At 39.4% G+C, this 26,721-nt stretch overlaps 2 protein-coding genes across 8 annotated transcripts in view; one reads left to right on the top strand and one right to left on the bottom strand.

Annotated features, from left to right (window-relative positions):
- The first annotated feature begins 51 nt into the window (after nucleotides 1–51).
- On the top strand, nucleotides 52–26,569 carry LOC104598276 (uncharacterized). Of its 7 annotated transcripts, none has more exons than XM_088891158.1 (9): nucleotides 52–439; nucleotides 510–11,038; nucleotides 11,295–11,695; nucleotides 20,304–20,396; nucleotides 21,262–21,404; nucleotides 21,545–21,594; nucleotides 24,975–25,053; nucleotides 25,774–25,970; nucleotides 26,169–26,569. In XM_088891158.1, exon 2 carries the CDS (start codon nucleotides 7,693–7,695, stop codon nucleotides 11,026–11,028), a length of 3,336 nt encoding a protein of 1,111 aa, XP_088747284.1. In that variant the 5' UTR covers nucleotides 52–439; nucleotides 510–7,692; the 3' UTR covers nucleotides 11,029–11,038; nucleotides 11,295–11,695; nucleotides 20,304–20,396; nucleotides 21,262–21,404; nucleotides 21,545–21,594; nucleotides 24,975–25,053; nucleotides 25,774–25,970; nucleotides 26,169–26,569. The 7 variants fall into 7 exon arrangements, with proteins under 7 accessions (XP_088747284.1, XP_088747282.1, XP_088747283.1 ...); XM_088891156.1 differs by having other exon boundaries at nucleotides 11,288–11,695; XM_088891157.1 differs by lacking the exon at nucleotides 11,295–11,695.
- Nucleotides 21,603–26,721, bottom strand: part of LOC104598274 (pentatricopeptide (PPR) repeat-containing protein) — a 52,487-nt gene continuing 47,368 nt past the window's right edge. Inside the window, exon 3 of the mRNA XM_088891162.1 lies at nucleotides 21,603–24,329. The gene's annotated coding sequence lies outside the window, so the exon portion shown is untranslated. The remainder of the gene's footprint in view (nucleotides 24,330–26,721) is intronic.

Genomic DNA, 26,721 nt, shown 5'->3' with positions numbered 1-26,721 from the left:
TATGCAAATCTTGACATGGTTGGCGCTAAGGATAGAGTTCAACGCATGCAGGTTACAGCCACAAGGAAGGCCTAGGCGGTAAGGACCTTGGGTGCGTCATCAAGGACCACAAAGACCCAAAGCCGTGGAGGGTACTCCTCAGCAAGTAGAGAGGCCAAGGTCAACGGAGGAGGTAGTGGTGGTCGATTCCTAGGAGGCCACTACTCAAATCAGCCAGTTGTCCTAGAGGGGGGATGTCTTGAGGAACGTTTCGACCGAGGGTGACGAAATGGCCGATGTCCACATGCCAAGCTGGTTGGTTTGGTCGGATGACGCCCTTAAGATTGAGGGGGTGGCCGAGCAGCTTGCCTAGGGTGTGATGCTCCCCGACATTAGGAGGGAGGTCGACAACCATACCAATAGCTTCCTAGAGAGTTCAACCATACACCCAATCATGGGGGTAAGCACAACTTCTTCTTGCTTTGTCCAGTTTCTTTTTCCTCTTTTGCTAACTGTGCCTTGGTATGCAGTCAATGTGCTCAGCCGTCAGCCAGGTCGACTGCCTTCGGGGGATGCGACGGTTATATGAGGCGAGGGAGATCGAGAATGCTCAACTAAAGGCCAAGCTGTCAAAGCTGAAGTGGGGGGTCGAGGAGAGGGATGAGACCGTCCGCAAGTTAAGGAGCCGCGTCCACGACCTAAAAGAGGCTCGCAAACAATTGAAGAAGGGGATGGAGGAGGTCAAGGCGAGGATAGCTTGGGCGAAGGAGGGAGCTTCCGAGTATACGACTTTGGAATCCCACTAGAATGAGTTGGATGATTATGCCACCGACTCCTAGCATGAGTGCTTTGCTCTCTGCTAAAGGCGAGTGATGCGTCGATTTCTAGAGGTAGCGAGCGTGGTGTAGGAGTTTGGCCTCTTCAAGCCCAAGGAGTCATCTCAAGAGGCTATTGGGGTGACCAAGACCGCGGTGGTTGACGACTAGGTTGGTGTTGATGACCCTCTAGTAGAGAGTTGAACATCGATCTTTTCCCCTCTTTTTTTGTTCCCTAGCTTGGTGTGTCGGGCTTTTCGCATTGTCCTAAACCTTTTTTAATGTACAACTCGGGATGTCGAGCTTATTTTATGTATGGCTCGGTTAAGTAATGCAATGTGAATTTTTGCTCTACTCTTGTGCATTATCCGTGCTTGTACACTTTTTGTTTGGTAAGTCGATGCTTGAAGTGTTTCTAAGGTCAGTCACCGGGGGGCTCTGCCTCTTCGGCATCAGACGTTATGGCTGGGTAGATGTCTTAGGCTGGCCGAGGTCGCAGTCCTCATGGCCTTGTTCTTGTGCTAGCCGAGGTCTCAGGCTTGATGCTAGATGGCTAAGGCCTCAGGCTTTGTGGCCTCGGTCTTATGCTAGCTGAGATCTTGGACTTGATGCTAAATGACCAAGGTCTCAGGCTTTGTGGCCTCGGTCTTATGTTGGTCGAGGTGCTTCTAAGCTCTCAACGTTGTTGGGGAGCTCGTTGGCACCTTGTCTTGGAGAGCTTCATGCTCTTTGACCAGTTTAGCCGTGGTCCTTGGCTAGCTCTGCTCGTACTACGAGTCGGGTAGGTGTGCAAAGTTCGGTAGCCATCCTCTTGCCATTATGTGGTAGGGCCGCCATTCCTGTGGTGCCCGTTGAGGGCTTGCCCTATCCTCGACCATCTGTGGTTGATCAGGTCTTTCGTGTGATGACTGTCAAGCCTCGGTCGTTTGAGGTCGGTCAGGTCTTTGACAAGGTTGCCCCCACACTATGGCCATTGGTCAATGCGTGTTGCAGTCATGCATGATTGCATCATGTGTGCAGTGAATCAGCTGCCTCAGTCGTCAAAGTTTGGCCAGGTTAGCGTGCTTGTGTTGTGGTCGATGTTCCTGAGCCATTTAGAATTTGGTTGAATTGTGTGTGGGTGTTGGCTCGTTCGCGCTTGAAGAAAATTTTCATTTATTTTGAGTTTGCATAATGTTGTCAGATCGCCATTAGAGATCAACGTCGATTGTTATCAGTACATTTCTAAGTTCCTGGCATTCTAGCTCCTCGGTATGGGTCTTTCGTGCCTAGTTGTTTTGTCCTCCAGAGACTATCCCACCCGAGATGATGGCAATGACCCCAACAGGGGGAGCTTGGGCTGGGGGCGTGTCGGTACGGTGTAGCTCTTCTTTTGGCTTATGCTCTTTGATGCCGATAAACCCACAGAGGTATTCACGCTGGAAGAGGTCTTCCAAGTGGTGGTGAAGGTCGTTGAAGCTTTCGATTTTGTGGCCATGGTCTCGATGGAAATTGTAATACTTGTCCCGATTTCTCTTGTTGCCCTAGGTTTTCTCTTTTCAGGCCACTTGACGAAGCTGTAGTGGGGGATTTGCATCAATATATTAGTCTATGATGCGTTGAGTGGAGTGAAGTTACAATACCTCGGTAGTGGGGTTCTTGGCCTATGATCAGCTTGGTTGTCCTATCTCTTACCTTCTCGGTCTAGCTTTCGGCCGTCATGGTCTCTCCGCTTCCAATCGTGCTGGTCTTCCTCCTCCCTACACAACGCTTAAGCTTCTTTAACATTGATATATTTTTGTGCATGCTTCATGAGTGCAATTAGAGTTGACGAAGGATTCTTCTGCAAAGAGAAGTTGAACATCGATGAGCGCAATCCATTCATGATGGCATCTATGGCCGCTAACTGGTTCAAAGCTCGAACTTGAAGGGTTTTGGCATCGAACCTTGCCAAACGTACTTACATGAGGTTGGTCAAGGTCTTCTAGTGCTTCTGGCTAGTGGTGAATTAGAACTGCATTTCCAACTGCTTCGAAGAGGCTATGGACCACGACGGGAGTGAGGAATACTAGGTTCTGACGACTCCATGGAGGGTTGCTATGAAGGCCTTGCACATGAGACCCTCGGACAAGCCGTGTAGCATCATTATCACATTGAATCCTTCGAGGTGATCGTTAGGGTCCGATGTCCCATCATACTTGAACTGACGGGGTCACCATTTGGATGGGGGGGGGGGGCTCATCCACGATCTCCTAGATGAAGACGGGCTCTTTTGCGAGGTGCTGATTGTGGCATTGTTCTACTAGTCGGGCTGTTGGAGGAGCTACACTACAGTCTACTTGGTTGCATTCCAATTCAGCCAACCGTTCTTGTAGGTCTTTGATCTCAATGCCACGGTTAGATGAGGCTGTGTTTGTGGACTTCTCTAGTTTAGGGGTTGTCTGTCAGTCTCGAACCGAGCTAGATTCAGTTATCGAGAGTAGGGACTGGTGTAAGCACTGGCTGAGTCATTCCTTCGCCAATCCTCCATTAGGATCCTAGTGACGAAGTAGTGGGATCTGTTGTGAGCATAGTGACTATGGGGCTGCATTTGAAAGTCGGACTTTCGTGACACTTGGGGGCGCTTGTAGTTTGATCAGGCCTTCTGTCATTCTACGTGATGCCTTTTGGGGTCCTTGGTGTGAGGATCAACTGTTGTGGGCACCTATGTGGCAGGGTGAGTGGTTGGGGAAGCTTGTGTTGTCTATCCAATTGTTTCCATCATGGTAAGGATGCGGTCGACCTTCTGCTATATGGCGTAGAATTGAGCGGGCTCAACCGTTGCTTGAGGTCAGGGCTTTTGAGGTGGAGAGCTACAGAATGAGTGGGATCTCTGGGATGGGGAGCTAGCTCCAGAGCATTCAAATGTGCTCTTAGGCATGGTTGCTTTTGATGTACGATAAGAGGTTAGGGAATTGGATTTTTGTATATATCCCACAGACGATGCCAATCTAATGTTGTCCGATCCAAGGTGTGTCGAATCAAGGATGCATTCAGATAGTCTTGCCAATTGTACGAGGCCGAGGTGGAAGGACAAAGCTGCACACCGAGATCTACAACTAGAGGAAGAGTTAGAGGCCCGAGGAGTTGTTCTCCGGGTAGGCACTCCAACACTCAAGTTAGTAAAAGTAACAAGGTCGGTCGAGGCAGGTAAATTAGAACAATGCTAGTTTCGAGCCGAAGAGATAAAAGGGGTGTTGAGTGAGTAGAGAGCCAAAAGTCCCTTACCTCGAGTGGAGAGCACCTATTTATAGCCAAACATCCGTGTCCTGGTCGGATGGGGCTTCCGAGGTTGTCGGGATGAGGATATCCGCCAAGGTCTTTGGAGGGTTCCCCTTTCCTCGACGGAGTTAGCTTCTTTGTCCGTGTGAAAACACTCCTGGTCATGCTCTTCTGTCATGTGGTTTCAGACAACAATGTTGACACGGCCCAAAGAGGGTGGCCATGGAATCTGCCACATGGCACCCTTGGTCAGCTCGGCAACCACCCGAACATATAACATAGGGATTAACTAGTCTTTCCCATCAAATCCACCCTAGGCAAATCTTCACAGAATTTCACCAACCTCAATTCCATCAACCCCATGCTCAAGGAACTTCTCTAAGGAGGACATTCTCCATGTCAAAAGTACAATACAAAAGCTTCAAGTGAGGCTAAAAGCAAGGCATGAGATAAATTATTAAAAATACCAAAAGAAAAGGATGTTAAAAGTAAATATGAACTCAAAAATAAAAAAGGAAAGATTGCTAATAAGCAGTTTCCAACTCGAATGAGATTGGAGTTTCCTATGCAATTGAACTAATCTGAAAGTGAGTTTACAAAATGATTAAGCGTAAACAACCAGCAAAGACCTTGTATTAACTAAAGGGATATCTTATCCATGGTTTTAAAAGATGTCAAAGGCAAGGTGAGAGGAATATGCCTTGAGAAGAGGCGGTGTCACCTTGCCTCGTAACCTCAATTGCCCACTAAGAGGCCCAAAAAGCCTTAAGTTGATCCACCAGTGGATCATCAACTTTGTAGAAAATCAATATTCAGTAAAAGAATCAAAGAAATATTCTGCATAAATTTGTTGAAAGGATACTTTAATTGGCTCCATTGCGTGAACATGAAAATCCACATCAGCATGCGCTTACATGATGTTGTAGTGGTCAATGGTCATTCCCAAGCACAAGAAAAAGCAACCAGGAAGCACCATCAAACAATTTTTCCTGTCTTAGGAATGACAACCACATCTCTGACAAAATAAAAAGGTTAGTATCGTGTACTTTAGGCTCATGAGAGTGCAAATGTAAAAAAATGTAAATTCTTGTTTAATTTTGTTTTGGATTTTACTCTATTCTACTTGATGTCTTAATTTACTTCATTTATACTACAATCAAACAAAATAAGTTAAAATTTGAAACAAAAATAGGCCAGAATTTACACTCAAATCATTTGTAGTGCCATGGTTTTGCATCACTAAAAAATTATTTACATTGCAACCAAACACAACCTTAGGGATTGTCACAAGTTAATATTGGAACTTCAAAACATGCCACTATAGTATCTGTATTCCCAAAAACTTTCAGTCTAATTCAAAATCGTTAATGGACATTAAGTTGCATGTGAAATGATACAAATGCCCTTTGGATGTCATCTAATATTATTTTATAGTGCCCTTTATGAAATGACACAAATGACATGTTTTAAAGGTAAAGGCCGAGGAGGCAATCAAAATGGGGATCATTGATGTGGTACACAATAGCTTCCAAGCATGACTGAAACTAAAAACTGAATAAGAAGAAAAGGAGAAGAAACACTTTTTCAGCGAGCATTGTAGAACTGGAAGATGTCATATAGTACCTCAGATTTGTTAGCAATATAATGATGATTTCAATGTCCTTCATTTAAAAAACAAGAAAAAATCTATTTTCTCTTTTTACATTACTACTGTTGGGAAATGGGGTCACAAAAACTTGGAGGAGAAGATCTAAGGCATGCCTAAAGGCATTATCTTTTGAACGTTATTTGCCCTCATTCAGTTTTATTGAGTTTTCTGTTGAGTTACAAACAAACCTGTTCCCATGATACAACAAAGCCTTGGGTGAGAATCTGCAACCAACAAAGTTGAAGAATCTCCAAACAAACCTTCTATGAGACAGTAATTAATAGAACAAAGAGAGACAATAGTGGTTTTCAAAAAACTTTTGTTTAATTGCTTGATTCATGCTTCCTAAATAATTTCTAAAGAGTCATTGAAAAGAAGAAGGTGTTGGTTTAGAAAAGGCTCTTTGAACAGTCACAATAATAATTAATGACTATTAAATTTGAATGGTGACTCTTGATCACACCTGATCTAATCGTGACCATTGAAAACATTAATAGTCAGCCTCACACCAAAGTGCACTTCATTGCGCTACACACACACGAGCATTAACAAGTCTCCACACTCTCTTCTTATATTTCTAAGGAGTGTAAATAAGCTTCTATTTAGAAAGTTAAAACAAGTTTAGTAATTTTCCATGTGGGACAAGCTGAAAACTGGTTTTAGTAAGAGCACAAAAACTATTTTTCAAGATATGTGCAAGTGTGCTTTTCATGTAATTGATCCCATTGGATTTAATCTCTAATGAGATTAAGATCCAACAACTACTAGTCCTAATGTTTGCATCTTGGAATTGAAGGCCATGAACCATGGTTGGAGTTTGTCAAACAAGAGATTGTGTTTTGCAATTCAAAAGGCAATAATGATGAGGTCAAGAAACATTTTGAACACAAAGAACTCTTCTCATTTTCTTCTTATTCTGCAGTAATCCCATTAATCCAATTGCACGTAACTGAAGGAGAGAACTTCCAAACTATTGTTTTGGGACTGTTAACAGTAGGAACCAAATTGACAATTTTCAGGAGTTCAGATACGTTTTAAAGTCCGGGTACTAACTTGAGACAACCCCTTAAGTATAGGATACTAATTTGAAATGTTCCCTTTCATGAAATCAATTTATACTTTTAACTTGATTTTTTTTTTTTAGAAACATTAGCCCTCACATGTTTCTTCAACTTTCAACAAATTCATCCCAAGGATCAAAATATTTGTAGGGTGGATATCAACACCTTGGGTATCAATGTATTAATACTGATCGATATTCATACTTTTTTATTTTTATTTTTTATTTTAACATGAGAGGGATGCCGGATGCCTTCCTCATCCCAAACTTCAAAAAACCCTAAACCTATTTTGTATCTAACGTATCGTATTGACATTTTAATCATTGATTCATATTGAGAACATCAATGAATTGGTTCATCAATGCCTTGAGAACGTTTTGTGCTTTAAAATGTTTGTTTCTAGTATTTTGATATTTGTTTGTACCTGTGATCTATGGAATCTCAAATGGGTATTTTGGTAATTTTATTCTCACATAAACTTCGGTGGAGGATCAGGGGTAAGTGGTGGGATTTATAAAATTTAGGTTTCTTTGTTTCGAAACAAAGTTTGGGTGGAGGGGGTCTAAGCTTAGGCCTCGGCCCTCAGGGGTGGCTATCGTAATTTCCTCTATTTTATTTCTTGAGCGGCAACTGAAGAGTCGAAGATAACCACCCAAATGTCCTCCCGCTAAGTAGATAAACCCGGCAAACTCAAATATTCAGCAGTCGCCAATCGCCATGGCCATTATCGGTGTTTATCGAACAGAAAAAACTTTGGCTTCTTCTCCGTTTGCTTTTCGGTCAGTGTATAACAGATAGGTAAGCAAATACCTTTCTCTTGATTCATTGTAGTGATTCAGAGAACTACAACCATGTATAAGCCCGTCCATCTTTGATTTCTCTTCGTGTATTTCTTTTCTTTATTTATTCTCTTTCTTTCTTGTTTTCCTCGGAAATTCTTGTGGGTGTGATGGAACTCTGTTCTGTGAGGATTTCCGGTGGTAATTTAAGGTGTACTGGTCAGACTGAGAGTAAGCCAACTCTCTTAAACCATTGTGTCTCCATTGGAAGGAGAAAAACTGGAAATTTGGAGGTTTTAAAATATGGTTTTATCGGGAACTGGAAGAAACACAGGAAAAAGCAAGTGAATTTTTGTGTTTTTGTTACGGGGGCATCTTGTGGGATGAGAGTGAAGGAGAAACCCGGGAAGGGGTTTTCTCCTGATAATGTTATTGAGGTTCTCAAGACCATGTCTGACCCTGATCAGGCTCTGGTGTTCTTCAAAACTGTCGCCCAACAGCCAAATCTTGTCCATACTACTGAATCCTGCAATTATATGCTTGAATTCTTGAGAATCCATGGGAAGGTGGAAGGGATGGCTGTTGTGTTTGATTTGATGCAGAAGCAAATCATAAAGAGGAATTTGGAAACCTACTTGACCATTTTCGAGGCTCTATATATACGGGGAGGGATCCGGCAATCTCCTTATGCTCTTGAGCAGATGAGAAAAGCTGGTTTTTTTTTGAATGCCTTCTCGTACAATGGGTTGATTCATCTACTTCTTCGATCTGGGTTTCGTAGGGAGGCTTTGTTGGTATATAGAAGGATGGTATCGGAAGGAATTAGGCCTAGTCTGAAGACATACTCTGCACTTATGGTAGCAGTGGGGAAGACAAAGGACACTGAAACTGTAATGGGTCTATTGAAAGAGATGGAAAGTTTGGGATTGAGGCCGAATATATACACCTTCACAATATGTATTAGGGTACTTGGGCGTGCTGGAAAAATTGATGAAGCATATGGGCTGCTAAAGAGAATGGAGGAGGAGGGGTGTGGACCAGATGTGGTTACTTACACAGTCTTAATGGATGCTCTTTGTAATGCTGGGAGGCTTGCTAAAGCCAAGGAGTTGTTTTTGAAGATGAAGTCCAGTAGTCATAAACCTGATCGGGTAACTTACATCACCTTGTTGGACAAGTTCACTGATTCTGGAGATTTAGACTCCATAAGAGAATTTTGGAGGGAAATGGAAGCTGATGGTTATGTTCCTGATGTGGTTACCTTCACAATACTTGTTGATGCTTTATGCAAAGGAGATAAGATTGATGAAGCATTTGCCACACTGGACATAATGAGAAAGAAAGGTATCTTACCAAATCTATACACATATAATACTTTGATTTGTGGTCTTCTAAGAGTTAATAGATTGAGTGAAGCATTAGGACTCCTCGATTTTATGGAATCTCAAGGTCCTGAGCCAACCGCTTACACATACATCCTTTTCATTGACTATTATGGAAAATCAGGGGAGCATGGCAAAGCTCTTAGTACCTTTGAGACGATGAAGAGTAGGGGAATTGTTCCTAATGTTGTTGCCTGCAATGCATCTCTATATAGCCTTGCAAAATTGGGTAGCCTTGGCAAGGCAAAAAATATCTTTCATGGACTTAAAAACAGCGGCCTTTTTCCAGATGCTATAACTTATAATATGATGATGAAGTGCTACAGTAAGGCAGGGAAAGTAGATGAAGCCATCAAATTACTCTCAGAGATGATGGAAACAGGATGCGATCCGGATGGGATAACAATCAATTCTTTAATTGATACACTTTACAAGGCTGATCGGGTAGATGAGGCATGGAAAATGTTTCATAGGATGAAGGAAATGAAGCTTATTCCTACAGTTGTGACCTACAATACATTGTTATCTGGGCTAGGAAAAGAGGGTAGAGTGGAAAAGGCTATGGATTTATTTAGCAGTATGAAAGAACTAGGTTGTCCTCCTAACACAGTAACATTCAATACACTTCTAGATTGCCTTTGCAAGAATGGGGAGGTTGACATGGCTTTGGAAATGTTCTATAAAATGACAGAAATGGATTGTGTGCCAGATGTTCCAACTTACAACACTATCATATATGGTTTAGTTAAACAAAATAGAGTTAATGATGCATTTTGGATATTTAATCAGATGAGAAAAATGTTGTTTCCTGATTTGGTAACTTTGTGCACCCTTCTTCCTGTTGTTGTGAAGGATAATCGGATTGAGGATGCTTTCAGGATTGCTGTAGACTTTTTTAATCATCCCCAGGAACACACAGATAGAACCTCTATGGAGGTTCTAATGGAAGGGATCTTAATTGAAGCAGAAATAGATCAATGCATTATATTTGCTGAAAAACTGTTATCTAGTAGGGTGTGCCAGAATGACTCCATACTGTGCCCTGTAATAAAGTCTATGTGCAAGCATAAGAAAGTCCTTGATGCTTATCATCTATTTGAGAGATTTACTAAGGGCTATGGAATCCAACCAACCCTTGAATCATATAATGCTTTAATTGATGCACTCCTTGAAGCCAATCGGCCCAATCTTACTGAAATAGCTTGGGGACTATTTGAAGAGATGAAGAAGGCTGGTTGTAATCCTGATATTTTCACCTACAATCTGTTACTTGATGCTCTTGGGAAGTCTGCAAGGATTGATCAACTTTTTGAGCTGCATGAAGAAATGTTGTCTAGGGAATGCAAACCAAACACCATAACTTACAACATTCTTATATCTGGCCTTGTTAAGTCCAAAAAGTTAGATAAAGCTATAGACTTATACTATGATCTTATGAGCGGAGATTTCATTCCAAGCCCTTGTACATATGGTCCTCTCATAGATGGGCTTTCAAAGGCTGGGAGGGTGGAGGAAGCAAAGCAGTTCTTTGAGGAAATGGTGGACTATGGATGCAAGCCTAACTGTGCCATTTATAATATTCTTATAAATGGCTTTGGGAAGGTGGGTGATGTGGAAACTGCTTGTGAGTTGTTTGGTAGAATGGGGAAAGAAGGCATCAGACCAGATTTGAAGTCCTATACTATTCTTGTAGATTGCCTTTGTATGGTGGGTAGAGTGGCTGATGCCCTGCACTACTTCGAGGAGATAAAGTTAAATGGCCTTGTGCCTGACTTGGTTGCTTACAACCTAATAATTAATGGCCTTGGAAGATCACGGAGAATAGAGGAGGCACTCTCTCTGTTTGAAGAGATGCAGAGTGGAGGGACCAATCCTGACCTTTATACCTACAACTCCTTGATACTCCATCTTGGGAAGGTTGGAATGGTGGATGAAGCAGGAAAGATGTATGAAGAACTCCAACTTAAGGGGCTTGAACCTAATGTCTTTACATATAATGCCCTCATTCGAGGGTATAGCATGTCTGGCAATCCTGACCTTGCATATGCAGTATATAAGCAAATGATGGTAGGGGGTTGCATTCCCAACACAGGAACATTTGCACAGCTTCCTAATCAATCTTGACATCTTTGAGGTACTGCACAATTCCGTTTTCCTTTATTTTAAACTTGAATTCTATGTTTGAAGGACACAAAATACCACACCTTATGTATATTTCACCTCTTATTATATCGTTCTGGATTATTTGATTTTTCTTCTACAGCCAGTTATTGTTTTGACATCAGTCATTTTTTTGTATTATATATCACATAGTCTACTAAAATTTTCTCAACCTTGGCTTTTTGTGGGGACATATTAGCCTGATTAGATTTCTTGATAATAGTCTCCAGCGTAGAAGACCATCTACAGAATCCGTTAGCAGTGATCTGTTACAAGTTGAAGTGGATAGAAGAGCTAGGGGCAAACTGAAAAGGACTTGGATGGAAGTAGTAAGAAATGATTTAAGCACCCATAATTCGGCAATGGATATGGCACTGGACAGAAAGGAATGGCGAAATAGGATTCATGTACCCAACCCCATTTAGTTGGGACAGGCTTAGATGATGATGAATAATCTCTGATTTTCCTTTGGCAATGACAATGCACATATAAAGTTACATTGGTTACTTGGTTATTCAATTTGTTGGCTACCACCTTATGGGGATGCACTCACCTTTTTGCTGGTTGCATTGCCACTCATGAAGGTTTCAGAAGACCCTAGTAACCAAGTTGACTTGAATCTGTCTGTAAGGTGTATATGAAACTTCTTTAAAGCTGTTGTACATGAGGATGTGAATTTTGTAATCTGTACTAATTCCTACCAGTATTACCACATGTTCTGGGTGCCAGTTGCATATACAGTACTCCAATTCTAAGTGTAAATTCTGTTTATCATATATTTGTTATATGATTGTATCTGGGCAGCATAGCTCATGAATCTATCTTATAAACAATACTCCATTTTTTATTATTTTATCATGTCAGAGATACCTCAACACATGCAGACACCAACTTGCTTATTAAAACTAAAACCACATGCCTGATCACCATATAGTTGCTATATTCAAACTGTCATAAACAACATGCATATAATGTGTTCTTTAATGCATTAGTCAACTGTATGAACATGTCAACATTAGGGGTGCTCAATAAAAACTGAAAAACCGAACCAAACCGAGGAAAGCAAATCAAAGAATTGAACCGGTCAAAAATCAAACCAATCAACTGGTTAACCAGTTGGTTTCGGTTCGGGATTTTACAGAAATCAAACTTGCTCAATTATTGTTCGATTATTGGTTAACCAGTCTGCCGTAACTTGCTCAATTATTGTTCAAACTCATAGTCTTGGTCTCATTGCAATTGTATCTCTATTTTCTGCTTGAGGACTAAAATTGAGAAATGAGAAATAACTTTGAGTATCATCTCTTTTGTGGCCCACATCAATATAACTGAATGGTGCAAACATGTTTATTAGAAGAACCTATTTTGTGGCCCACACCAATATTTTCTCATCTTTCGTTTGCTGAAAACATAACAAGTCAGGGGTTTACCTTTAGAAGGACCTATTTTGGCTAGAAATTAATCTACCAGTAGGAAAGGCAACATTTTTATTAGTTTGATGCCTACTTCTAATAACTTTTTGGTCCAATCATTGCATATTAATGATGAGGTTACTTGGGGTTGCCTCTAACAAAAAGGTGAAGAAAATTAAGAAAGTTTGTAAGAGAAGTAAAGGGGGTCATTTGCAAGTCTCTGAAGATGCTGTGTAATCAAGAAAAGTTCCTACTGAAGTTAAGTCTTGTGTCAATTACTAGGGGTTTTGGTGCTTTTGTTGTTAGATTAAGCTAGTAGTTTGTTGTTGGTTTTGTTGGGTTGATTTTCTGCCTGCGGTGCTTTTGGGCAAAGGGCTGTTTTTCTTTGTTCTTTCAGGTAACTTCTGCTCACCTTTCTTGTATTCTCTTTTTTTCTTTTAGGGTAAAAGAATTGAACCTCCCCTGAGGTTTCTCATGAATACTTATTCCTGTCCTCTGGTTTCCAACAAGACTTACCTCCCCTGCAATGTTATATTTGACAGAAACCAATGGAAAGACCTTTCTACCCTTCAGTAATATTTAAAATTTTAAGAAAACCACCAATCTATAACCTGAGGAAAGAAATGGATGGGATGGCTCTATCCACAAATGAGGTGGAAGATGGGTTTGTGGGTACAACAAAGAGGTGGAAAAATAGGTGAGAAAGTTGATGGATTCTAAGGAAAGAAAAACCATCAGATAGCAAGCGATGGAGCAATCTCTGCACTAAATGAGGGTGAGTTTTCCTGTATTGCATTGGCGTCAAGTCTTGGATGTTAGCATATGAATGGAGGTGGTTGAGACTTGAGAGTTGAGACATACTTCAAATATGTTTGTGAAGGTGCTGTCAAAACATGTCCTTTATTTTCTTTACATTTCCAAAAACCTGTTATGAAAAATGAAATCAAGAGCCCCGCCATATTTTCGGTGAAGTTGAGTTTGTTGCAGAATAAATGCAAAGTGGGTGAGAGAGACAGAGAAGACCAATGACTTAAAGAGCAGACATAGGAGTTGCTTTGGGGGCCTGGGGGATTGGGCCCTTTTTCTCCATCTGTTGCTGATAAAATATACATGCGAAATGGCAAGGGGCCAGACTTCTTTTGTTCTTTCCACCTACCTTCTACTCTGCTTCTTTCTTGCCTCATTCTGAAAATTTTCTTGTCTTTGAAGAAATAGTTGGTTAGCCACGAGTGTGGGGTTCCTTACCTACACTCAGGCTCTAGTGTGTGTGGTTTCATACCCACACCTAGTTGTTTCTAATTTCTTTTATTAGTAGTTTCTAATTTCTTTTTAGTAGTTTCTAATTTCTTTAGTTTCTAATTTCTGTTAAGTTGGGCAGGCTGGCCTTATTGTTTCTAATTTTTGTTTATTTCCATTTCTTGTAAGGATCCTAAAAGCTATAAATAAAGGAGTGTATGGGGCAGCAGATTATTCACTACTGAACCCCTTCTTTCTTTTCTCCTCTCTTCTCTGTCTCCGTCTCTCTCTCTCTTCTCTTCAAACCTGTAATACAGTTAACAGTTCTTCTTCTTCTTCTTCTTCTTCTTCTTCTTCTTCTTCTTCTTCTTTCAAGTTGGTATCAAAGCTTTAGATCTAGGGTTTCTCATGTGGATTTAATTCAGCCAACCACATGATAATTGTTTAGGGCTGAAAGTTCAGAAAGATCCTTATTTCGGCTGATTCTTGGAGGTTGCAAGAAGGCTTTAGCATCTGTCCTAAGATTGGAGAGAGCTTCTTGTAATTAGGAAGAATCAGGCAGGAATTGAGTGATCAAGATCGATTCTTGATCAAGATTGAAGATCGAAGGTAGCAATCAGTTTTCTTGGTTTTTTTCTTCATAAAGTCGGCTGTTATCAGCCTTGAAATTTAGCTTTTTCTTGTCACAGTAGTTTAAAGCCTCTTCTTAACTTAGAATTGAGTACAAGAACCAAGGGAAATGTGCTTTTGGGACTGGTGGTTCAGGTAACATGACTGAAAACACCTTTCAAATTACAACTGTTAAGTTTGATGGATCAAACTACTTGGAATGGGCCCAATCAGCCATGGTGGCTATTGGGGGTAGAGGATAGTTGAACTTCTTGCTAGGGGATGTGAAGGAACCCTCCAAGGAGGACCCTACTTATTCTAAGTGGGTCCAAGAGAATTTTTTGGTGATGACATGGCTGTGCAACTCTATGCAGCCATACATCAGCCGAAACTACTTGTAAGCCAAAACAACTAAGGAAATATGGGATGCTATGAAGGAAACTTACTTTAGCCTCTTAATGTTGCTAGGGCTTATGAGCTAAAATGTGAGGTTAAAAATCTGAGGCAAGGAAAAAAGCAAGTCTCTATTTACTTTTCAACCTTAAAATCCCTGCGGCATGAAATTGACCATCTTGAAACAATTGAGTGGGAGAGTCAGAAAGATGCACAAACATATAGAAAGCAGGTTGAAACTAACAGCGTTTTTGAGTTACTAGCTGGTCTGAACTTTGAATATGACATTGTGAGACAACAGTTGTTGACAAGAGATGGTGTGACTTTATCACAAGCCTATTCCCTAGTGCATAGTGAAGAAAATAGGAGAAAGGTTATGTTGCAACAACAGCCCTCCGAATCAGCCTTGGTAGCAGTTAGACCTAAATCCCTAAATCTGGGGGGGGGGGGATAAGGAGAAGAAGGAAGCTAAGAATGACTTAGTATGTGAACACTGCAAGAAACCTAAACATACTAAGGACACCTATTGGAAGTTGCACCCTCATCTAATTCCAACAAAACTCATAAATAAGAAAGGGAATGCTAATATGGCTATCAACACTGATAGTACAACTTCATCAGGCACAAGAGGCACTCCTCTAGATACCCTAGCTGCAGTCCGAGCTGCTCTGACTCAGCTAGAAAATGAATTTAGTAATTCAGCTCAGTCTACATCAGCTCAACATCATACTTCATCCCTTGCTCATACAGGTACACGAGCTATTGCTTGTCATGCTTCTGTCCTAGGTAATACTAGACCTTCCTAGGTAATAGATTCAGGTGCTTCAGATCATATGACTAGTATATCTACTCTATTTAGCACCTATTGTTTATCCTCTAGGAGAGACAAAGTTTCTATTGCTGATGGCTCTCATGTACCAATTTCTAGCAATGGAGACATCGGATTATCAGATACCATCACCCTATCCTCAGCTTTGCATGTTCCCAAGTTTAGTGCTAACTTACTTTCAGTTAGTAGTATTACTAAAAATCAAAACTGTTTGATAACTTTTTTCCCTGATTGGTGTATTTTTTAGGATTTGGAAATGAAGAAGGTGATTGGGATTGGCCGTGAGATGAATGAAGTCTACCTGCTAGAACATTTACAGGGGGAGCAGAGTGAAGCAGGGAAATTGTTTGTTTCTCAGTCTTGTAGTAAGATTATGCTTTGGCACAACCGCGTAGGTCATTTATCTTTTGGGTGTTTAAAGAGTCTTTTTCCAAACTTGTTTGAGTCAGTAGAAGTATCTAGGTTAAAATGTGAAAGTTGTGAACTTGCAAAACATAGTAGATCATCTTATCTTTTAAGTAATAAAAGAAGCAACCTTCCTTTTGAGATTGTGCATACCGATGTTTGGGGGCCCTACCATACTCCCACCATGGGGGGTACAGATATTTCTTATTATTTGTTGATGACTATACCCGTTTTTCATGGGTCTATCTTATGCACTCTTGAGATGAGGTCCCCTCTTTGACCCAAGCTTGCCATCAGATGATCCTAACTCAATTTGAAATCAAGATCAAGATTCTTAGATCTGATAATGCTAAGGAATACTTTGCAAAACCCTTGGCATCTTATCTCCTTGATCATGGGATCATTCATCAAAGCACCTATCCTCACACACCTCAGCAAAACGGGTTTGCTAAGAGAAAAAACAGATATATCTTAGAGGTAGCCAGAAGCATTATGCTCAACTCCAATGTTCCCATACGCTTCTGGGGAGATGCAATCCGTACAACCATATACCTCACTAACAGGGTTCCTTCACAGGTCCTAAACATGCAAACCCCGTTTAGTCTTCTATATCCAGATAAGGACCTATTCACTATTCCCCTCAAAAACTTTTGGGTGTACTTGTTTTGTTCAAATCCTTGGACATCATCGCTCCAAGTTTGATCCCAAAGCCACTAAGTGTATTTTCCTTGGGTATGCACAAAATCAGAAAGGATATTGCTGTTATGAGCCAATTTCAGGGAAGTGCTTTGTGTCCATGGATGCCACTTTCTTTGAGGATATGCCCTACTATCATAAGGCTTCTCCTTAGGGGGAGAATAGTGAGGAAGGGATTTCAGTTTCAGCTCCAAGAGTTCCTTTACCTGTCCCGATTACTAACGGGGGGAGTTGTGAAGAAGGTTGTCAAAAATGTAGGGAGTTGAAAGTGTATCACAGAAAGTGGTGGAGGCAGGTTGATTCTTGTACTCAACAACAATCTAAACCAGTCCCAACATCTTTTATAACTCCAAATCTAGACACTACTACTGCTCCCATTGTTGATCCCACTATTACAGAGGTTCAGCCTTCACCGACAGATGACCTTGATCTTCGAATTGCTATTCGTAAAGGGAAGCGTCGTTGTACCTCATCCACTACCCATTGCATCTCCAAGTTCCTTTCCTATAATTGTCTCTCAGAATCCTACAGATCTTACTTGGCATCTATTTTTGCTATTCCTATACCCAAAAAAGTGCAAGAAGCTCTTTTGATACCTGAATGGAAGGAAGCAATGCAAGTAGAGCTGGATGCTCTTGTCAAGAACAACACATGAGAACTAGTTAACCAACTTGAAGGGAAGAAACCTGTTGGATGCAGATTGGTATTTACTGTGAAATATAATGTTGATGGTACTGTAGAGAGGTATAAGGCCATATTGGTTGCAAAGGGATTCACACAAACTTATGGCATAGACTATATAGAAACCTTTGCACCTGTTGCAAAAATGAACACTATCAGAGTTCTTATATCCATTGCTGCAAACTTCTCATGGCCATTATTTCAGCTGGATGTTAAGAATGCCTTCTTCAACGGAGACTTGCAAGAGGAAGTATACATGGAGTTACCCCTTGGTTTTTATAGTACAGAAGCAGGAAAGAAAGTTTGCCTTTTGAAGAAGGCCTTGTACGGGCTGAAACAATCCCCGAGAGCTTGATTTGATAGGTTTAGACTGGCTTTGGACAAATTCGGATACATACATGCTCAATCAGATCACACCCTCTTCTTTAAGAAGACAGGTCATTCCCTAACTCTACTTGCAATCTATGTAGATGACATTGTGATAACAGGAAGTGACACTAGTGAAATTGAAACCCTTAAACATCACCTTCACAAGGAATTTGAAGTGAAAGACCTATGAAAGTTACACTATTTCCTAGGAATTGAGGTAGCTCGATCTAAGCATGGCATTTTCATCTCCCAAAAGAAGTATGTTTTGGACTTATTGGAAGAAACTGACAAGTTAGGAGTGAAACCTGCTGATACTTCCATTGAGCCTAACCATAAGTGTAGAAAGTGGAGAACTCCTTGATGACAGGGTTATGTACTAAAGGCTGGTTGGGAAACTTCTTTATCTCTGTCTAACCCGACCAAATATTTCTTGCTGTCAGTGTTGTCAGTCAATACATGCATTCTCCTAGGACCACCCATCTCCTTGTAGTAGAAAAGATCATTGCCTACTTAAAGAGATGTCCAGGGAGAGGTATACTCTTCAAGAATAATGGTCATATGAAAATAGAAGTGTATACAGATGCGGATTGGGCTGGATGTGTTGATGATAGGAGGTCCACCTCTGGATATTGTGCATTTGTGGGGGGAAATCTTGTTTCCTGGAGAAGCAAGAAACAAAATGTTGTTGCTTGCTCCAGTGCAGAAGTGGAATACAGATCCATGGCCAATGGTGTTGCAGAAGTGTTATGGTTGAGATCCTTACTTAATGAGCTGGAGGTTGATTATGAGAAGCCTCTGATGTTGTATTGTGATAATCAAGATGCAATTAATATTGCCCACAACCCAATACAGCATGACAGGACTGAGCATATCGAGGTTGATAGACATTTTATCCGAGAGCGAGTTGCATCTCAAGAAGTATGCCTTCCTTACATTGCCTCATACATGCAGTTAGCTGATCTCTTCACCAAAGCAGTCACAAAAGGCAAATTGGAGACAGATCTACGCAAGTTGGGCATGACAAATATCTACTCCCAACTTGAGGGGGAGTGAAGAAATAGTTGGTTAGCCACGAGTGTGGGGTTCCATACCCACACTCAGGCTCTAGTGTGTGTGGTTTCATACCCACACCTAGTTGTTTCTAATTTCTTTTATTAGTAGTTTCTAATTTTTTTTAGTAGTTTCTAATTTCTGTTATTAGAAGTTTCTAATTTCTGTTAAGTTGGGCAGGCTGGCCTTATTGTTTCTAATTTTTGTTTATTTCCAATTCTTGTAAGGATCCTAAAAGCTATAAATAAAGGAGTGTATGGGGCAGCAGATTATTCACTACTGAACCCCTTCTTTCTTTTCTCCTCCCTTCACTCTTTCTCTCTCTCTCTCTCTCTCTCTCTCTCTCTTTTCTTCTCTTCAAACCTGTAGTACCGTAAACTGTTCTTCTTCTTCTTCTTCTTTCAAGTGTCTTCTCTCACCATGCATTCACAACTGAAAAGAAACAAATAATAATGGAAACTAATATCTCCCTCTGCATTTTTTCAAATTTGGTGTTTGAGACGCAGGCATCAAGGAAACTAACCCTTTTCTCCTTGAATTTGTATCCAAGTGATGAAGCTCAAGCTTTCTTTTCAATGAGATCTGGTTTATGGTGATTTATTAGCTAATGAATACTGATTGGAATCTTTGTTTTTGTTTTTTTCCTTCTTTTGATGAAAGGGGCACATCTGTTCTATATTGACTTTTTATTTTTCTTCTTTCTGATTTTTATTTTGTGCAGCTTCCTTCTACCATTTCTATCTGTTGTATATGGTCTTACTTTCAGCAAGTCATTAAACACGAAGAACTAAGGGGTAAATTTGGGTTTTTAAAAAATATTTCACCCAATATGTAAATGGATCCCGATGGATTATTAACAGAGGGGAGGTCTTTGTCCAATGACATCACCCGACAAGGGAGGTCTTAGTCCATTTTGAAAAGAGGGGAAGTTTGAGTATTTACAAGAAACGTCAAGGGAGGTTTAAGCCTTTCACCCTTTCTTTTAATGAAAATTTTATTTTGTTACCAAAAACAAATATTAACTAGGTGGTCTTTTTGGTTAATTCCTAGCTGTTCATAGATTATAATTTCCATAAATTTAGAAATGGTACAAAATGTGTAGCAGGAAGTCCTAATATTTTTTACTATAGGTTAATATTATCAAACTTCTGCTTCTAATAATTTTTAAATTGTGCAAAGAAAATTCAATTCTTTTGTTGTTGATTTTGTTTGTTAATGCTTTGTGCAGAAGATCACCTTGATCATGATCTTTTCTTGGAGAACTAGCACCTTCTTTTCACCCTTAATTTGGATAGTCTTTGACTCCTTAGCATATTAGTGCCAAAGCCTTATGACCCATCAACCAATATTGACTGAAAAAAAAATGAAATTTCATGATCCTATAATATAGCCAGTGATGTAAGAAACATATGTCATCTTGATCTTGTTAGTTTACATATCTAGTGCAGCTGGCTAAGTCAATACAAAATCACCATGCAATATGTCTTGAAGCATGGTCATAAATATTTATTACATAAGACTAAATTCCCAATGTTTATTTTGATTCCTTCTATCAATAGGTGTTAAGGAGGCCTATCATCATTGTGCATGGATGTGAAGTTCGCAAAGGTTTATCTGATATTGCTTTTATTTCAACTGACAAGTCAACATTGGTATGTTTTGGTTCAAATATGATTACTTGCTCAATAATTACTTGTTGTCTCATTGGATGGAGTAGATTTTCCCACAGTTTATTGTCCTTTAGGCTCCATTTGGTTGGAGTGCAAATTTGAACCGTTGCAAATTTGCACTCTGGTTCAGATTTGCATTCGTTTGGTTAGGTTTCAAAAATGCATCGGTTTTCGATGCAAATTTGTATACTTTCTTAGGTTTGTACCGAAAATAGGAGAAAATATTGCTTTCTAAAAAGGAAAGAAAAATTTGCTCCTATGCTCAGTTGAAGTAAATAGGTTTTGAGTTTTTCCAAAACCCTCGAAAAAAAGAGAGATATTGTCAAGCTCAGCAAACTGAAAACTTGCAGAGCCAAGCAAATCAATCGATCGATCCACCGAAGCTGAAGGGGAAGAGCTTGAATCCTCTCATCACTTTCGAGCACAAGAGGTAGCCAAAAATCACTTCCATCTTCCTACCTCTCCATGCGTCCTTGAATCCTGATATTGTCGCAAGTCTCTTTTGAGGAAAAATATATCAAATTCTAGGGTTTTCTTCGTTTCATTCTTTTTGATCTTTTGAGTCCCGCTTGATGGAGGGATAGATCATGTCGATCTGTTGTTAATGCGCGTAATGTGCTCTGTGATGCTAGTTAGACAGCGCTTACTTGAGAAAAATGTGAGTTCTCCCCTAGATTCCACAGAGATTTGGTTATTGACTCATTAGTTTATTTTTCTTTGTCATATGTTTCCACTAATGCATATGTTTTAAATTTGCACTGTTAATATTTTTCCTGTATACCCTCTGTTTCTTTTATTTTCTTTATAACTTTGTCTCTTATTTTCATTTTTAATTTTGATTTGGAAGAGTTCTTGCACTTTATCATATGCAACTGGAAGATCAGGGCTCATTCTTGTCCCCAGCAGAGGATGAGAGTTCAAGAGAAGTTTTTGGTCTTATAAAGAAGCTGAATGTTGCCCCTGATACAAAGAAAAAGGCAAAGCCAACATGTAAGGCACTCAATTGAGAACTTGACTGTTCTTTTTTTTTTTTTTTTTGAGAAAAGATAACTTGACTGTTCTTATCTGTCTACATGATTATTCTTTCCTATTTGCTAGCTGTTTCTTATTGTTTTTTCTTTATTATGCAGCCTTTTTCAATATGCTGGTTACAGGAGGAAACAGTAATAGTGCTTCTAAGGTAAATAGATATTTCCCATTTTGCATTGAGTTGACATTATTGGGTGAACTGCATTATAACTTTGTGACATGGATAGGAGATATACAGTGACCTTATATGGTCATATTGCTTAGTGTGAGGGTAAAATCTTGGGCTAGGAAGTATCAGAATACTGGGTTGATTTTGAGAGCAGTTCGTGCTAAATACCTGAGGTTAGGTACAAGTTGGACTGTAATTGGGATGGTTCTAGCACTTATGAATCTGGCCTGATTTATAAACACATCCAAACCCAACCTGTAATCTGATCAGATTTAGGGGGGTCTTGGATCCTATTGAATTTTTGGATCTAATCTGAAGTTGATTCATCAATTTTGAAATAGAGAAGAATTAAATTATAAAAAAAATAATTACTGGCTTTAAATAATTATATATTATCAATAATATATGTATGTGTATTAATTTTTATAAAATTTAACCGACTTGGATCAGATCCACATCTGATCCAATCATGCAAACGGATCATCTGAATCTGAAATACGTAGGTTGGAACTTGGGTTGGGCAATTGGACTTTCAGAGATCATTGACAGCCCTGTTCCAGTCCCCCCACCCAACCAATCCCCAAGATCCCAAATAGCTAAGATTTCCATTAGTTAATGGCCTGTATTTTTGATGGACCAAAATTTTCATGATTGGATAACTGCTATTTTGTCTGTTTTATTGCAAATGCCAGAAGTGATGAAATTTTAATGGGAAAATTGGTGAAACTAGCAAAATAGTGCAAATATATTAAAACAACTTAAAGAGGATGATGGTTTTTGAGGGTGGGTATTATGGATTTGATTTTTATTGTCTTTAATGGTCAATTTTTTTTGTCAGTATGTTTTAGATGGTCCATGGTAGTGTTCTCTAGATTAACTTTCTAGAGGAAAATAATAGATAAGTTAAAAGATTAGAATATGATCTGATTACTTGCTATCTTGATGATGAAAACTCCTAAGGAGTGTTCAATAATATTTTAGCACCCATCAAGAAGTTATAGCAGACAGTAAATTACAGCTTGGAAAGTAAGAAAATGAAGAGGACAGCCATAACAAGTTTGTAAACCCAGAGTTTTCTAAACTATTTGTGTACTTATATTGGGTGTGGGTTATATAACTGCTATCCATCATCCAATGTTGGTCCCAGATATTTGGGTCTTAGGAGTTGGAGGGGTGCACTGGATACAAATTGTTACATGCACCCTCAAACAAGTTCGAATGGCACAAAACAAAGCACATAGAGATACTGAAAAAAAAAAAAAATACACAGATATACGTGGTTTGGCCTTTGACCTATGTTCACAGGCAAGGGGGGAGCAGAAATCTACTAAACCAGTAAAAATGCAGCATAGGATTGAGTAGCCTCACAAAACCCTGGCACCCAATACACTTGAATCTCTCTGTATGAATGGCAGATGCAAATAGTAGATCCACTCAAAAAACCGTATAAACATATGCACAATTGTACATTCATGCATGCATTCATGGATATAAGATCCATATACAAAACTGGCCAGGTCTGTGCTGTGGGGTCTGTCAAAGCAAGGCAAAGTTTTGTGGAATATGGTGCCTGGTGTGATCTGCTGGTTTGTTTGGAAAGAGAGAAATGATAGAACCTTTCAAAATCAAGCCTTACCAGTCGAGAAGTTATGTGGTAAGGTGGAAAGGCTGCTGGTGAAATGGGCTAGTACCTCAAGCATCCTCAAGGGGTCATAAGTGCACTGATTTCTATAATCATTGGAGTGACATTATCTCAAATGATGACTTTGCTTTGTCATTGTTTTGCTGTTTTAGTTTCTGGTTGTGGCATTTGAAGTCTTTGTAGAAGGGAACCTCTCCCTTGCTCATATTTTCTTTATTAATGAAAATTTGCTTCTCCTTTGAAAAAAGGAAAAAAAAAACTGAAGCCAAAGCCTCTTTGCTTTGAATCTGTTCATGTAATGAAGTTCAAAGAATTTTTAGTAGAAATTGACACATTCTCCAAGATTCAGGCATTCTGTCTTCTCAGTCTGTTTTGTTTCTTCTTGGTTTCTTCTCGTTTGTCCCCCCTCCTGAAATTATTTGTCTTTTGCAAGAAATGTAGATTAGTGAAATGAATGGATTTTCTTCTGCCATTTTGTTTATTCTGCCACTCAACCCTATTGCGCAACTTGATCTGTACAATTTGCATGGGATTGAGTCTCAAGTTTGTTAGTTGACCATTGTTAGCTCCCATCATGTAGCAGTTCATTTTACATGAGAAGGAGGGAGGGGATGTAGTTTAATATTTTCAGGATTCCTGTGAATTTTGCATGCCACTTGACTCTATTGCACAATTGAGTCTCAAGTTTGTTAGTTGTCCATTGTTAGCTCCAATCATATAGCAGTTCATTTTACATGAGAGAGGGAGGGGGATTTGGTTTAATATTTTCAGGATTTCTGTGATTTTTTCAAAATATTGTAGATACTTTTTTTATACAATATTGGTGCGTCAATGTGTATTATAATCAAGACTGATCTTTTTTAATAGTAATACATATCTTTACTTTACCTGTTCAAAAAATCATCAACATCCTTGCCTTCCACCATCTACTTTCTCTAGTTGGCCAGCCCCATTAAATTGAGGCACAAACAACAATTAGACCCACCTAAAACAACTTGAGCTCCAAGGTAATAATTCAACTCTCAAAGTTTAAATATATCTTCTCTCAAAGCTGTTAGAAATTGGAAAATAACTCCTGAAACAGCAAGAATTGATCAAAAAACATATAAACCAGAAAATTGTGAAATTGCCATTATAATGAGATAAGATGAGAGTTTGCAAATATCTTTTGATCATTAACAGATCCAGAGAAGTTCTAATAATCAGAATAGTAGAGCAGAAATACAATGGAATAGTGTACCTATATGAATCTGCACACCTTTACCTGATGATTACACCTAAAAGTAATACAATTTGATCCATATGCCCCCTCCCTTTCCCTACAACATCCTTTTCATACTCTTCTAGAGCAGGCCTTGTATACAGCTCAACCTGGTAAATATCTGTAGTTGTGTTGGGCTAATTTCCCGACCCAATTTAAATAAGGTAGCCAAGTTGTGGGCCAGGTCTCTTTCTTTCCTAATCTGGTTTCTATATTTCAATAGGGAATTAATAGCCAAGGTGTTAATATACATTCATAAACAGAATCTCCTGTAAGATTCTATTTACGTATTTTTAAATATGTAGTTCAAACTTCAGAACTGTTTTAGCTTCTTGCATGATAATTTTGTACCCCACTCCAAAGAGCTGGTTTTACTTCAGTTATTTATGTTATGTTTATATTCCTGAAGAACTTAAATTACTATTACTGAAAAAGTTTTTTATTTAATTTTTATACCAGTCATCCGTCACCTACAGTTCTCATACCTGCTCTTCGAACAGTTGGAAACATTGTCACAGGAGATGATGCTCAGACTCAGGTATCTACCTTGTTTATGTACCCGGGATTATAATTGCTTCTTCCATTAAATAATCATAATGAATAAATTAAGAATTTAGAGGTTTCTTACACACACTGGTTTTGAAAATAAATTATCATGTTTTTTTTTTTTTTATACTTATATCTAGAATGCTTTGTAGCCCACTCCTGGATCTCAAATTTTATTAGTAGATGTAGATGTTTATGGCTGTCCAGTTGCCTTGTCAATTTCTATCCATTCAGCCAGTTCAAATTCCAGATATTTGTATCCCCCCTTTTCTCTCCTCCCTCCCCCCTCCCTCTCTCTAAATTTGGTGGTTCAAGTCATTTCTCTTAGCACCTGGAAATGTCTTTTCCCTTGTAATTCCTTCTAAGGTTTACAAAACCCTGGACGTTATAGTTATGAATGTAGGTCTAACAGAACACTTTCAGGCCTAAAGACACATCCCAGAGTTAGTAATTGGGGAACCTGATCTTTAAATTAGGCTTCTAAGCAGATTCCTCACCCTTCTGGCAGGTTATCAACAATTTCACATATGGAGTTTAAAAATAAAATTTCATATATGGAGTTTAAATATGTTTGTAAGAATTACCCTATTGGCTGTGTATAGTTAATGACTCAATGCCTTCTAAAAATATATTCTTCCTGTTTGTAGTATTGTGCTATTACTTGGTTATATGATTTCTAAGCCTCCATTTCTTTTTTGCTTTTGCTTGACAGTTCTTCAGACTGCCTGAAACAGCATTTCTCTCCAATCTGATGTTGACTGGACAACAGTTTTGTGAAGAAGACTGGTCAACACTCAAAAAGAAATACAGTAGCCTTTCTGAGGATGATTTGCTGCGATATTGCTTCTCTTCATCTTATATTGTGGCTCGACTGCATGATACTCTTGGAATTTCATTGGATGATCAAAGGTATTTCCTTTAATGCTTTCTGCCACTTCCTTCCAAGATCATTCTGTGATTATATCATGATCATCATCAATGTTTCAAAACGTCATTGACCCCAGGCAGTTGAGCTGTTCAGACTGGAAACCGGTCACCATTCTGGAATTTCAATCTTTTATTTTACATGTCTGAAATTCATGGGTTGATCATTTCTTTCTTTTTCAGGCTGATGTGGATGGAAATGGAACAATCGATTATATTGAATTTATTACTGCAACCATGCATAGGCACAAGCTGATACATTTGTGACAGGATGCCCGGGCTGCTAACTCTATGTTGTTTGGAAGCTCCATAGTTCCTATTCAAAAAGAATAGTCGTCGTTGGCATGAAGAGGAGAGAGAAACTGGCTTACTTGGTAGAAGAGACCATTGTATTTGCATTGATGGTGGGAGTAGCTGGTTGTTTTTATGTTATTATTTTTTACCAAGATGCCCGTTGTATGCCCAAGCAGCTTGTTATTTTTTATATTTGTTTAATGGTGGGAGTAGCTGGAACACCATTTGGTAGCAAGAAACAGTTCTATTTGCATCGTGGAAATGCCAAACATCCACAAAAATTGTATTCTTATTTACGTCTTTCAAAACAAATGAGCTGAGTGCAAAGTGGGTGTGTAAATCTTGAACCACTTTGCACTCACATGAACCAAACATTTTCGTTTTGCACTCTACAAACTTGCATTCGTACTCCAACCAAATGGAACCTTATGTGATGGCATGA

The sequence above is a fragment of the Nelumbo nucifera genome, chromosome 7, assembly GCF_055504915.1.
Source record: "Nelumbo nucifera cultivar China Antique chromosome 7, China Antique-T2T, whole genome shotgun sequence".
NCBI lineage: Eukaryota > Viridiplantae > Streptophyta > Magnoliopsida > Proteales > Nelumbonaceae > Nelumbo > Nelumbo nucifera.
This window is presented reverse-complemented; position numbering and strand designations above follow the sequence as displayed.

Coding starts and splice junctions, on each gene's coding strand:
- LOC104598276 (XM_088891160.1), top strand. CDS start 7,693: ATGGAACTCTGTTCTGTGAGGATTTCCGGTGGTAATTTAAGGTGTACT.